At 46.2% G+C, this 14488-nt stretch overlaps 1 protein-coding gene across 2 annotated transcripts in view; it reads right to left on the bottom strand.

Annotated features, from left to right (window-relative positions):
* VSNL1 (visinin like 1) overlaps positions 1-11241 on the bottom strand; it is a 56600-nt gene extending 45359 nt beyond the window's left edge. Inside the window, exons 1-2 of one of the 2 annotated variants that reach the window (XM_033142903.1) lie at positions 11233-11241; positions 7213-7379 (exon numbers count right to left, since the gene is read on the bottom strand). In XM_033142903.1, the coding sequence (XP_032998794.1) occupies positions 7213-7374 (162 nt within the window). In that variant the 5' untranslated portion in view covers positions 7375-7379; positions 11233-11241. Of the gene's footprint in view, positions 1-7212; positions 7380-10033; positions 10062-11232 lie in introns of those variants that run through there. The other variant, XM_033142901.1, reaches the window with a different exon arrangement.
* Positions 11242-14488: the final 3247 nt, after the last annotated feature.

Below are 14488 nucleotides of genomic sequence, written 5' to 3'. Positions count from 1 at the left end.
ACCATGGCAGACCATCTATGTTATACAATGATTAATTCAACCCACTCCCCTTTTGTCCATTGTCTTCTCCTGTCTTTCACCAGAACCGAATCCCCTATTGTATGCTTCTGAATGTCCACAGATCCAGGTTACAACCACAACAAACCCTGCATCGAGCTCCAAGATGTTCATCCTCTGCATTCTGAGCTTCTCCGTAGCTTTGTACCAAAATTCTTCTTCTTGTAGAAATCTTAATTCTCTGTCCCTCGACCCCGAGCTGCCACCTCGGAATCTAGATATTAAAAAACTTTCCGTTTCAGGGTTTCTGCCACCCCCTGAAAACAGTCCCTGTTCCAATCGGATTTGCTCTGCCATCTCAGACCATCCTTCCAGCACATCTTCCAGCTCTTTGCAAAAGTCTGTTTCCATTGAGTAGATTTTTTGGAAAGCCTCCTCTGTGGAATACAGATTATTTCCATTTATAATCCCACACAAGACTCTTAATTTTCGATTAGCCAGCTCCAATTGAAAGACAGTGAGCTTTTCCTCTACCTCCCAGTCCTTCTGTGCCAGCATGAGCGCAAAGTCCAACATCTTCGGGGAAGGGAGGTGGGTATCAAATTACATTTCCTGTCTTTTTCCTCCTTTGTCTCAATTTTCTCCTGCGCAATTCCCAATCGCCGCCATTTCTTCCGAAGCCAGAGTATAAAGACCAAAACTTCAAATGGAGATATTTTTCCTCAATTAACCCCTAAGAGGGAATCTCTACAGAGTCAGTTTTCAAATTCCAAGCACTTTCAAATGATTAGTGTAGCAGCAGTCACTTAAAGAGTTAATTCCTTCCAACCCCCGAAGGGAGAGAGGCGGGCTGCCTTTTCTTTTGATCCCAGAGCTTTTCCCGAAGTACAAAGAGTCAGTCAATTACTCACAGCTTCTGGTTTCTTAGCAACTTCTTAATGACAGGTAGAACAGAGACGCTCCTCACGGACTTTGCCGCCGCATGTAAACATCCCGGTTGGGGCATGTCCCCTGAAGCCCGACTCCGTGGTCCCTTCACCCCCACTCCCCCCTTACAGGGGGCGCGGGGGAAGGGTTCGGAGCACAACGGGCATAGCCGGGGAGCCCAGGGCGCGGGATGCTCTTCCCGCGCCCCAACCAGAGCCCTGCATGCGGCTGCAGGGCTCCTAACCCCCGGGATGAACTGGGTGCCTCGCCACCGAAGCAACCCAGGACCATCCGCAATGGCGCCAGCCGCCGGAAGTCGAACTCTGCAAAATTCTGACCCATTCATTATGGTACGTGAGGAGCAACGGGAGCTCACCCCATTGCAGGGATTCGAACCACTGACCTTCTGACCGGCAAGCCCAAGAGGCTCAGTACGTTTCTGAGCACAATTCAAAGTGTTGGTGCTGACCTTTAAAGCCCTAAACGGCTCCGGTCCTGGATACCTGAAGGAGCGTCTCCACCCCCATTGTCCGGCCCGGACACTGAAATCCAGCTCCGAGGGCCTTCTGGCGGTTCCCTCACTGTGAGAAGTGAGGCTTCAGGGAATCAGGCAGAGGGCCTTCTCGGTAGTGGCACGCACCCTGTGGAACACCCTCCCATCAGATGTCAGGGAAATAAACAACTATCTGACTTTTAGAAGACATCTGAAGGCAACCCTGTTTAGGGAAGTTTTTAATGTTTGATATTTTATTGTGTTTTAAATATTCTGTTGGGAGCCACCCAGAGTGGCTGGGGAAAGCCTGCCAGATGGACGGTGTGTATGTGTGTGTGTGTACACACACACACACACACATACACAAAATGTTTTTGTTTTATTTTGTTTTGTTTTACCTGGCACATGAGGAAGTATCACTGACTGCGAATATTCTGCCTGCCCCTTTGCGAACACCCCTAACCCATACAAAAAATCTGAACTGTTAGGAAATGAGGATATGAGATGCTGGAGGGCCTGGCCCTGTTCTTGCCCCATGGGAAGATTTGGGCCTAAATATGAATCATTTTGGCATGTGTGGCAGCAGGCGCAACACATTTCTGGCTCCCGTAAGAATTGCAAGGTCACAAGCAACGGTTGTTGCCTACTATGCAAGGGAGTGTTTGGCGCAACACCCTCTTTTCATAGTGCAAGTGTGGAGGAGGTGTATTCACAGTGACAACAGAAGCGTTACAGGAAGCTGAGTAAAGGCAAAACAAAATGTTGCATTGGCAACAATGCATCCTTTATGAAAAATTGCTGGGTTGTAACAACTCAGATTATCTTCTTCTTCGCTACATAACAGCACTTTAAAAGATTCAGTAGCAAACTCCCAGTGAAAAGGCTTACGGCTTGATTAACTTTGTGTTCCCTTTGGGTGTATCCAAACCAGTGTGAGGCACATTTAAGTTGCGTTGAGCTGAACAGGAAAGCACAATCTTTGCTCTGTGACTTTAGTTTTGAAAGATTGCTTGTTTGTTTTTCAGATGTGCTATCTTTTATTTGTCTGATTGGGGCCAAAGGAAACCCAGATTAAAACCCCCATTTGCTATGAAGCTCACAGGGTGATTGTGGGTGCTATCTGTCACCTTGTTGTTGTTGTTCAGTTGTTCAGTCGTGTCTGACTCTTCGTGACCCCATGGACCAGAGCACGCCAGGCACGCCTATCTTTCACAGCCTCCCGCAGTTTGGCCAAACTCATGCTAGTCGTTTTGAGAACACTGTCCAACCATCTCATCCTCTGTCGTCTCCTTCTCCTTGTGCCCTCCATCTTTCCCAACATCAGGGTCTTTTCTAGGGAGTCTTCTCTTCTCACGAGGGGGCCAAAGTCCTGGAGCCTCAACTTCAGGACCTGTCCTTCCAGTGAGCACTCAGGGCTGATTTTTTAAGGATGGATAAGTCTGTCACCTTAACTTATCCCTTTACAAAACTGGCAGAATTTTTAGTATGAAAGCACATATTATGGGGAGCATGCTTTCAGTGCTCCCTCCCCTTCATCTCTCCAGCTTCATATTGGGTGAGCAAGTGCATCGTTCTCATGCATACCATGTAAACAATTGCAAAGCTATATGGTCAGAAGTAAAGGTAAAGGACCTCTGGACAGTTAAGGCCAGTCAAAGGCGACTATGGGGTTGCGGCGCTCATCTCGCTTTCAAGCCGAGGGAACCGGCGTTTGTCCACAAACAGCTTTCCGGGCTGTGTGGCCAGCATGACTAAACCGCTTGTGGCGCAACGAAACACCGTGACGGAAAAAAGAGCGCACGGAAACGCCATTTACTTTCCCGCTGCAGTGGTACCTATTTATCGACTTGCACTGGCGTGCTTTCGAATTGCTAGGTTGGCAGGAGCTAGGACACAGCAATGGGAGCTCATCCCGTTGCAGGGATTCAAACCGTTGACTTTCTGATCAGCACTACCCACATCCCTATATGGGCAGAGGCAGCTATGTGACTCAATGGGAGATGTATCTTGCCTAGTGACGGGCAGTGAGGCTCTCCCAGCTTCCCAACATAATGGGGCACTGGAGTCTACCAAGTGGGAGAAGAGCTGGGCGTTGGACCATTGGACCGGCAGCTGGAGCTGCCTGCACCTCATCCACTCCCCCTCTCATTAAGCACCAGCAGCCCACTATGTTGGGAAACTGGGAGAGGAACAAAACCCATACCCATGTCATCTCACCAGCTGCTACTGATCTTGCCATAAAGAAAGATGGGAGTTGAGTTTTAGGGCCACTGTCTAGAGCAGGGATGGGGAACCTGAAACTGTCTAGAGGATGTTGTTGTAGCTCAACCCCATCAGCCATTCGTGGGACTCTGCTACATTAGTCAAGAAACAGTGTTCTGAATGCTTTATAAACATGCAACACCAGATGGCACCAGAGAGCAAAAAAAGTATAAGCGGTTTTCAATAGCGTTTTTTTTCTTTTGTTATAACAATTTAATTTCTGACTTATTTGTATAGCTGTAGATCCACCCATGATCAGGGATAATGGACACATCTGGGAGGGATATAGGTCTATTCTTGGTCTAGAGCTCCAGTCCTCTTCTGTGTTCCTATTACCTACTGAAAGGGCAACTTGCACAAAGGTCATAAATTTAATGTGTGATTTATTTATTTAAAAACTATTCATGTGAAACACTGTCAATCAGCCAGTGGGTAGATAAGTATTCTTAAAAAAAAAAAAAAACTTACAAAGGAATTCTGCACATCCCACACATCCAACTTGGCATTTGAGGAGGGGAAAAAATTGTTGGGATTATGAAACACCTACCCACTTGCATTACGGAAATATTTTGAAGACAGACAAAATGCTTGTTGGTCTGGTTTAGTCTATGCCATTTAAAAAAGGCAGGGCAGGAAAATGCAAGGACATGGATTGCTATCAAACATTGTGAAAAAGAAGCCCACGAGGTCACTGAGTGGCCTTCAGCAAACTGTTTAAAAGGATGGATTGGCATAAAGATTCATATACAAAGCTCTACGGAGTGCAGCTTCAGGGATATTTGAAGAGAAGACACAACAAGTGATAAGACGCATGCGTAGAAAGGTCAGATCCTACATACCCCCATGAGTAGTTGTTAACATTAAATAGAGTTTATGAAATGTTTAAGCAAGTGTCTAAAGATACGTTCAGATCAAGTTCCACCAACCTCCCCCTGAGAGGTTTGCAAGCATTAATTGCTGACAGTCTATCAAATGTTATCATGAACCTCAGAAAAACAGTCCCGACTATATCTCTAATCCATGATACAGAACCAAGTGTTTACCCTAGCTCTCATTTCCAGTTCTCAAAGCAGTCAAGGGAAAATGGTTAGAAGTTGTAAGATTGGCAGCTAAGCTTGGTCTCTTCTCTGTGGTCTTCAGGAGCCTACCAAAAAAAACAGGAACATGGTTCTCCATAAGCTGCAATATTACCACCCTCTCAGGAGTACAGTCGCTTTCTGAGACTAATCTAATTTAGACTCTCCTAGGGGAACCTTATTTCAGCCAAGCTATCCTTGGCTGCCCTGTTATAACGCACTTCACTGCAAAACTCTAGTCTAACTTCAACTTTGCTCCTAGCATTTCCTCAGGTTTTCTTCCACACTGTAGTCAAATGTCACAACTCCAACAGAGATCTGTGGTTGCAATTAAGTATAACCAAATAGACGTGGTGGTCAGTGTTAAATCTGTTGCGGCAAAGCTACCAAGAGTCTGCTGGCACCCTAAAGACGAACAGAACTCAACATGTTTAGTTCTGGATAACTCTATCTGCTTTCATTTTATGTCACATTTGTTATTATTCTTTGTTATGTTATAAATAAATAAATAAATAAATAAATAAATAAATGTAAATAATTATAATAAAGAAGATGAACCCACTTTATTGCCACGTAAGATTTTGCCAGTTAGAGCCCACATCAACAGCTCATTCTTCAACAAGTCGCATTGTCTTTAAGATGCCACAAAGCTCTTTGTATCTGATGCAACAGACTAACTCTGGGGAATTTGCTACCATGACTTGGTCATGCTGGTTGGGGCTTATGGGAAATTGAGGCCCCCAAAACACTGAGATAGCCACAGTTTCATTTCAGTGTTTCCCACACTTGGGTCTCCAGCTGTTTTTGGACTACAACCGCCATCATCAGTGTGCCAGTGTGGTGTAGTGGTTAAGAGCGGTAGACTCATAATCTGGGGAACCGGGTTCGTGTCTCCACTCCTCCACATGCAGCTGCTGGGTGACCTTGGGCTAGTCACACTTCTTTGAAGTCTCTCAGCCCCACTCACCTCACAGAGTGTTTGTTGTGGGGGAGGAAAGGAAAGGAGAATGTTAGCCGCTTTGAGACTCCTTCGGGTAGTGAAAAGCGGGATATCAAATCCAAACTCTTCTTCTTCTTCTTCATCCCTAGCTAGCAAGACCAGTGGTCAGGGATGATGGGAATTGGAGTCCAAAAAAAAGCTGCAGACCCAAGTTTGGGAAACACTGAAACAGATCATTATAAAACCTGGATTTTCCACCTAGCGCTATACGCATGTGAGCCTCAATACGACAGCAGGATATCATAGCTCAAACAATTATTAACAGGCGATAGCCTCAATGCAGAGAATTGATAGGTTTGCGCTTCCCACTTTAAAAAAATAAAATAAGGGGAGATGTGCATTTCAATAATGGCAGGAGAGTGAACAAACTTGAGGGCTAGGGAGGCAACAAAGCATTCCCAAAATGGGGGGGAGATGCGTTGCTTGTGTCTTGTCACCCTTTTAAAAAGAAAAGGGCACAACACAAGTTGTTGTGCACTCAAGTGGCACAGCTGCTAAAGAATTTGAAATCCAACACACAAAGGTCACAAAACGGTACGGCGCATGCAGATGCCAGCTTTTGTCACTCATCACGAATGATGTCCAAGGTGCTCTTGAAGAAGTGCTAATGTCAGCTGTCCACACTGGCTGAGGAGATTGCCGTGTTAACTCTTAGGAGAAAGAGGGCAAAAGACAGTAGAACCACAGGAAGACAATTCCCTTCTGGGAAACCAAAGGTTGCTATGACAGAGCTTTCCAAACTGTGTGTCGCGACACGTTAGTGTGTCAGCTGCAGTGTATGAACGCTCGCCACGCTCCTTCCAGGGATGGAAAACGGTTACTTTTAAAGGTTTTTTGTTGTTGTTGTTGTTGTTGTTGTTGTTAAGGTAAAGGACCCCTGGGTGGTTAAGTCCAATCAAAGGCCACTATGGGGTTGTAGCGCTCATCTCGCTTTCAGGCCGAGGGAGCCGGCATTTGTCCACAGACAGCTTTCCGGGTCATGTGACCAGCATGAGTAAACCGCTTCTGGTGCAACAGAACACTATGACGAAAACCAGAGTGCACAGAAACGCCGTTTGCCTTCCCACAACAGCAGTACCTACCGTATATTCCGGCGTATAAGACGACTGGGCGTATAAGACGACCCCCAACTTTCCCAGTTAAAATATAGAGTTTGAGATATACTCGACCACAGATTCTCCACCCGGCGTATAAGACGACCCCCGACTTTTGAGAAGATTTTCCTGGATTAAAAAGTAGTCTTATACGCCAGAATATACTGTATTTATCTACTTGCACTGGCGTGCTTTTGAACTGCTAGGTTGGCAGGAGCTGGGACAGAGGAACGGGTGCTCACCCTGTTGCGGGGATTCGAACCGCCGACCTTCTGATCGGAAAGGTATTCAGTCACACCTTGCAGTGTCACTTTTAGAGTCGCCATGCAGAAAGAAAGAGAGAAAAAAAAACCTCCAACTTACCTTTACATAAAGCTGTTGGAACTCCTCAAGGTTCAGCCTCCCACTAGGGCAATCCTTTAAAAACCCTTTGTACCACTGTTTGAGTTCATGCTCATTAAACTCTGTGCTTTTCACCAGATCCTCCATTACTTCGGGAGCCAGTTTGCTATTCTGTTTCCCCATTATGCCTGCAAAAGGCAAAAGAGAAAGCAAAGAAGATGATCAGTTTCTCCATCCCAAGGGCTGCCCAAGATGGTTCACATTAAATCATCGGCATTGTTTTGGAGTTCAGTACAACTGAATGGAACTGGAATACCTTTTCTCCAAACTACCTTTGGAATCAATCCCACGGTTGTTTTTATCTCCACATGTGCTGATGGGCAGGCATATAAATGCCTCCCACTCCTTGGAAAAGGAAATCTGTGCCGTGCTGAGAAAAATCAGCACAGTGGGCGAGATCCTGGCACCAACACTTTCCTGTCACTTTTGCAGTCAGCTGGTATGCACAGTGGTCAGAGATACCGCTGTGCTCCTATTCCGATTCTGACTACATACATAGTTTGCCTTGAACAGTTGCAAAAATTTAGCTATAATATATAATACCAAAGTGCCTTTATATGCGTTGACAATCATATTAATGAGGCAGCTCCTTCCTCCAGCTTGTCCCATTTGAAATGGTCTGGCACCTTCAACTAGATTTTGATGTACGTATACAAGCCAAGAATCTCTTGAAATGTCAGTGCTAATTTACAGTAGTTTTTCATATACGAGCCTGCCTTAAAAATCCTAAAAAGGGGGAGGTAATGGACTCATTCCCCTGTATTTGTTGGTTCAGTAAAACTGAGCCATTATCTGCCTTGTTCTACTTGATACAGAGAATTCTGCAATAATCCTTTATCCTAATTATACCCCTTCAGCCTTCATCTTCTTCCCAAAAGCTACTTCTTTTTATTAGCAAAACTACATTGTTAATTACAATCCAAACTACGCGCAACATTTCTGAACAGCTATCAAGTGTAAATCAAGGGCTTTTGGCTGTGGATCTAATTAACAAGAGGAAGAAAACGGTAATTCATGGATTATCTAGTTTGCCACAAAATGGATCCCAACATCTTCCAAGGCTTTGCCTGATGCCAAAATGCTGCCCATTCCCCAGATGTGTCCAAGAAAATCGGGACGGGTGGCAGCCCTACCAATTAGCGACGTCCTCATTTATATTAGGGCAGTGTGTTTAGCTTCAGCCCCAAACCTGCTAATAAAACAAAGGAGGAGTTCAATCCAACATCATTCCAACCAATGGGAATCTTGGAATTGGCTTCAATAGAGTTAGGCTTTGCAGTTTAAGAGCCCTGCTCTGTTGGATTTGGATTTGATATCCCGCTTTTCACTACCCGAAGAAGTCTCAAAGCGGCTAACATTCTCCTTTCCCTTCCTCCCCCACAACAAACACTCTGTGAGGTGAGTGGGGCCGAGAGACTTCAAAGAAGTGTGACTAGCCCAAGGTCACTCAGCAGCTGCATGTGGAGGAGCGGAGACGCGAACCCGGTTCCCCAGATTACAAGTCTACTGCTCTTAACCACTACACCACACTGGCAATGTTGACATTGCATGGACCTGTTGTCTTACACCAACTTTCTAAACCAAACTGAGCATTGTGCTGAGAAAATCCCAGCCGAGCACATCTGCTTAGAGCTGCTGATCATAGCAGCGGAGATAAACCGCCCTGCATTGTTTTGTAATGTTTCTGGCACCATCTTTTCTAGTTGTGAATCTGAGAGTTTACCCACCCTATATTAGTCATAGAGACCCAGCCATAAAAAACCTGCTTGCATTGTAACTGGATGGAACTACCCAACCAGTTGACCCTGCGTTTTGCAACATAAACAGAGAGGAAATGGGCCCGATGTGTGCAGAATCCTGTGCAGGGCGATAATAGGCCAATTTCCGTGTTATTTTTCATGAGTAAGTTTTAACAAATCCCCTGCTGCGCCCTGGTAATAACTGCAACTCCTGACAAACCTCTGCATTGTTCCTTTCTTCTCCGGCTTCTTTTGACACTGCCTTTCGTCTTAGTCATGTCAGCAGGAAAAGCCGAGGGAAGCAGCACAAAGCTGTCAAATCCCTGTCACGTGTTTCACCCTTTCATATATAATTCTTGGTTCACAGTAGGGGGAAGAGATTAATGTAAAACTTCATTCTCGCCCTCACGCTGACGGAGCAAAATCTCGCCCCGCAAAATAAAATAAAATAAAATGGCTGAATAGAACAGTTGCCAGAACGTTCCAAGCAGATTGAGCGTTAACAGGCTCCCAACCGGAGAAAGCAACAGAAATCTTTACACGGCGCTCCAACCAAAGCTATCATCAGGAACTCCTTGCAAGGTTATGCTATTCACAGGGGATATAAAGAACTTTAGCAAGTATTTAGAGAACGTCTGCACCACAAAATACAAAGTAACACACCCACAAGATTATTAATTGGAAATAAATCTACTGCTTCCTTCTTTCTCATCGACGAGAAGCAATTAGTTAATTTAATCAACTAATACACCAAAGTTTCCTAAACTTGGGTCTCCAGTTGGACTACAACTCCCATCATCCCCAACTTGCATGATCAGTGGTCGGGGATGATGGGAATTGTAGTACAACAGCAGCTGAGACCCAAGTTTGGGAATCCCTGTTATAGACAGACACAGACAGAGCGAAAACCATAAAATTGCAAGTCTAGAATGTAAAGCAAATGGAAAAACCCACCACCGACAAAAAGACAGAATCAGAATACTAAAACAAAATATGGAGCAGAGCAACCTAAATATAAACAGTCAAGGAACGCCTGAACAAACCAGTATATTTTTAATGAGCGTCAAAAACACATCACGGTTTGTGCCTTTTGGATTGTATGGAGGGTGCCAATGGCTGGTGCCACTGCAGAAAAGGCCCGCTCTCATCCAGCAGTTTTCAGTTTGTTCAATGCCTCAGCTGCTCAAAAACCAAGGCCTTAAACAGATGAGATTTCTTCTGTATTCAGTTACTTAATTCGTCAAGACATGACAGGAGTTCACCAGGGCATGTACTACTCTGGCGAGAGAGTGCACAAGCAGGTAGGGTCTTAGTCGCGTACCAGATGGAGCTGGTAGACAGCTGCCCTGGACACCAGATTAACCTGCGCCTCCATAGCTTTTTGGCTGGCACTCTGAGCAGGAATATTCTGGCGAAAAGGCAACATTTAAAGAGGAGTTAGATGTGTCAGGTTTTCAGCACCCTGAGTAGCACTGGTATGGAGACGCACCCAGAGCAAAAATGTAAACCGTGTACCAGCATGCAGAGTTTAGGCACGGTATTTATTTGTGACAAACTAGTTTCCTATAGTGGCGCTCGCCTGGATATGGCATGGCACGGATTGTGTGTTTACACCAGAAAGAGCATTCAAAGTGGGCTAATAAGTAAAAGGTCAAGGTAAAGGATTCCTGGACGGTTAAGTCCAGTCAAAGGTGACTATGGGGTGCAGCACTCATCTCACTTCTGGCTGAGGGAGCCAGCATTTGTCCACAGACAGCTTTCCGGGTCATGTGGCCAGCAGGACTAAACCACTTCTGGTGCAACAGAACACCGTGACGGAAGCCAGAGCACACAGAAACGCCGTTTACCTTCCCGCCTCAGCGGTACCTACTTATCTACTTGTGTTGATATGCTTTCGAACTGCTAGGTTAGCCGGAGCTGGGACAGAGCGACGGGAGCTCACCCCATTGCGCAGATTTGAAACACCGACCTTTGGATCGGCAAGCCCAAGAGGCTCAGTGGCCACCCGCATCCCTGGTGAGGTGGGCTAATAATGCTGACATGACACTGGGAAGTGATTTGTTTATGTCAATACAGATTGTTTTCCAGACAGCATTGATATGGTGATCCTTAGAAGGGAATAAAATACAAGACAGACTACCATGATAATACAATAAACAGAATTTGTAGCACAGTATTTATAGTATTTAAACGGCTTAGGACTGCAATACCTCTAGGACCGCCTCTTTCCATATGAACCTACCTGGACCCTGAGATCATCTGAGGCCCTCCTTCATGTGCCTCCTTCTCGAGAGGTCCGTAGGGTGGCAACACGAGAACAGGCCTTCTCTGCAGTGGCTCCCTGTCTGTGAAATGCTTTCCCCAGGGAAGTTCGCTTGGCGCCTCCATTATACACCTTTAGGCGCCAGGCAAAAACATTCCTTTTTAACCAGGCCTTTGGTTGATCTGATTGACATCCAATGCCCTTCTAAAATGTGGCTCTTTTGGCGGGAAGGGGGATTATTGGGTTGTTGTTTATATTCTGATTATATATTTTGTGGCTTTTATGTTGATCTTTTCTGTGAACTGCCCTGAGACCTCTGGGTACATGGCGGTATATGAATTCAATAAATAATAATAATAATAATATGGCAAGAAATATTATAATATCAATAGTAACATATGTGGAATGATAAAAAGACTACCGCTAATCATTGCGCTGACATCTCTGGGGTTCTTAAGGATTTGGTTTCCATCTTTGTGTGTACAAGATAAAAGTACACCTAAGGGTGCATTCACACATTTTTGTTTTTACCTTTTGATTCTATTAAGATAATTCAACTCAAAAAAAAAAAAGCTGTCACGTGGAAGATGGAGCAAGCTCTGGAGGGGAGGAACCGAACCAATGGATTCAACTTACAAGAAAGAAGATTCCAACACAACAACAGGAAGAACTTTATGACAGTAAAAGCTGTTCGACAGTGGAATGGTCTTCCTCGGAAGGTGGACCCACATTCCTTGGAGGTTTTAAGCAGAGGTTGGATGGCCATCAGTCATGAACACTTTAGTTGAGATTCCTGCACTGCAGAGGGTTGGACTAGATGACCCTAAGGATCCCTTCCAACTCTATGATTCCACGATTTACTTCTAAGCTGTCCCCTTGTTGTAGTCCCGTTCTGCTCAGCCACGGCAGAGCTGAGTGGCGGGCGAGGCCAGGGGGTATTTGCCTGGAGTATCTCAGTTCAGTCAGATGGTCAGGGGGGGTCAAGAAAGCCAAGAGCCCATGGTCACGAAAAGCAAGCAGCAAGCAAGGTCCGGCCAGGAACGACGAATGTCATTTCCAGCAACTGATTGAGGCTGGAAATCCTACTTAAGAAAGCTGGAACTAGGTGGTTCTCATCAGCAGTAAGAAGGCTGATCAGCAGCAGGTGAAGTCACTTCGCCTTCTGCTCCTTCAAGCTGCTGCTCAGCAGGTGAAGCCGACTCCTGGCCTTGACACCCTTGTGCAGTTAAAAAAAGTGTAACGGTGGCAGGCAATCTGAGCCACACACAACCACCTTAGCTGCAGCAGGAAGGGCGGAGAGTGGCTTGCCATCTTTACCGCTCAAGTGGTCTCTTGTAACTTCTACGCAGGAAAGAGGTAGCCAGCGTTTCCCAACGGAAACACTCCCCTCCTCGCTTCCCAGTTCACCTTTCCGCAGGACACAACAGCTATAGGACTCAAAACACTTAACAACACCCATTTGTCTAAGCCTCACAACCTTGTGCGCAAGGCAGGAAGGGGTGATCTTTGTCCGGATCATGCTTGGGGAAGGCTGGATGAACATCTCTGTGCACTGAAGATTCAGGGACAATCATGACCCCCTGTCAGGGTGCTGTCAGTGTCTCCCAGTTGGTTGCCCAGGAAAGTATAAAGACAAGGAAAGGTTTCTTACAGTTCTTTCTTTATTTCAAAGTTTACAGAGAGAAACTATAGAACCCAGCCTCTTGGATAATGGCGTTGTCCCGACTGAATCTCTACCCCCCTTCTCTCCTACTTCCTCATTCATTATCATCATCATCATCATCATCATCATCATCATCATCATCATCTCCTCTACAGGTGCTGCTAAGTGACCCCTGTCTTCAAGCTCTTTGCTCTCCTACTTTTAAGGCTTGCCAGGTTTTGGGAGATGGAGGGTCTGGAATGCTTTCTAGTGACAACGTGTAAGCCAGCTGTTGCTCTGGCTCTGCCTGCTCCTCCTCTCCCATGATTTCCCAACTTTTCCCCTCGTCTGCCTCTGTGCTGTGACTTCCCGCAAACCCCTGTTGTAAATCTATACTGTCTTCCTCTTCCTCCCCCCCCCCCGGAAGGGTCAGAATGGGGAGGCGGTCTCCACCACTCCTCCTCCTCTGCCCAGCCCCTGACACCCCCAACTCCTGTAGTTAAGCCAGGCATAGGCAACCTTCGGCCCTCCAGATGTTTTGGACTACAATTCCCATCATCCCTGAGCACTGGTCCTGTTAGCTAGGGAACATGGGAGTTGTAGGCCAAAAAATCTGGAGGACTGAAGGTTGCCTTTGCCTGAGATAAGCAAAGAAAAAAATAGACCTAGCTGCACATTTACTGATAAATGTGTCGTTTGACCCTGTGGGTGCCATCTTCAAGTAATGTGCCCATGCCTCCTCTTCCTAAGCCGGGATGTAGGTGGTGCTGTGGTCTAAACCACTGAGCCTCTTGGGCATGCTGATCAGAAGGTCAGCAGTTCGAATCCCTGCGATGGGGTGAGCTCCTGTTGCTCTGTCCCAGCTTCTGCCAACCTTGCAGTTCGAAAGCATGCCAGTGCAACTAGATAAAGCGTGTCCTCCCTAAAAGAGGGCACATGTTGCGGTGAGACCTAGAGACTGACCTCCTGGTTGTGGGTGGGTTGATTGGAAAGCCACAACACCCAATTGGTAGATCCCTCGTTGCTGGGTTTAATCTGGCCAATGGGGAGCGGTCTAAATGGATTGATGGACCTATATGCGTGTGACCCAGAGCTTCCTCTTTTGGCTCGTGCATCGGAACACCCTCCCACATCTCCCTACTTTTAGGGCATTTTGCGATTGGCCTTGTTATGCCATTGTGTGCCGTGTGTCATTGGGACAGGGGCACGGCAGGAATTTTCCCCACTTGGCTGACTGGCTTTTGCCATTTGGGTTTCGCCTGCCACGTAGCAACTCATCACAACTTGTAAGGTTGTGGATAGGCACTGGTTCAGGTGATAAGAGATGGGAGAATGGTCTCGCCATCCCTATGTGAAGAGTATTCCGTTAAAGGAATCCAGGGACTCAACTTGATTTGGTCAACCCCCAAGAGGGGGTTGTGCCTGTGCCTGAGTCCAGGGGAGCATCTGGGGGGTGAACAGAATCACCCTTGGCTGACCTATGATAGAGCTCTGGGTCAGCGCTACCTGCAAAGGTGCAGGGAGCTAGTTGAACCAGAGCCTATGCAACCACTCACTTTTCTGTAATCAATGAAGTTGTGGCCTAAATTCTGC

The sequence above is a fragment of the Lacerta agilis genome, chromosome 3 (assembly GCF_009819535.1).
Source record: "Lacerta agilis isolate rLacAgi1 chromosome 3, rLacAgi1.pri, whole genome shotgun sequence".
Classification (NCBI taxonomy): domain Eukaryota; kingdom Metazoa; phylum Chordata; class Lepidosauria; order Squamata; family Lacertidae; genus Lacerta; species Lacerta agilis.
The sequence above is the reverse complement of the archived record's forward strand: the minus strand, read 5'-3'. Positions and strand labels throughout refer to the sequence as shown.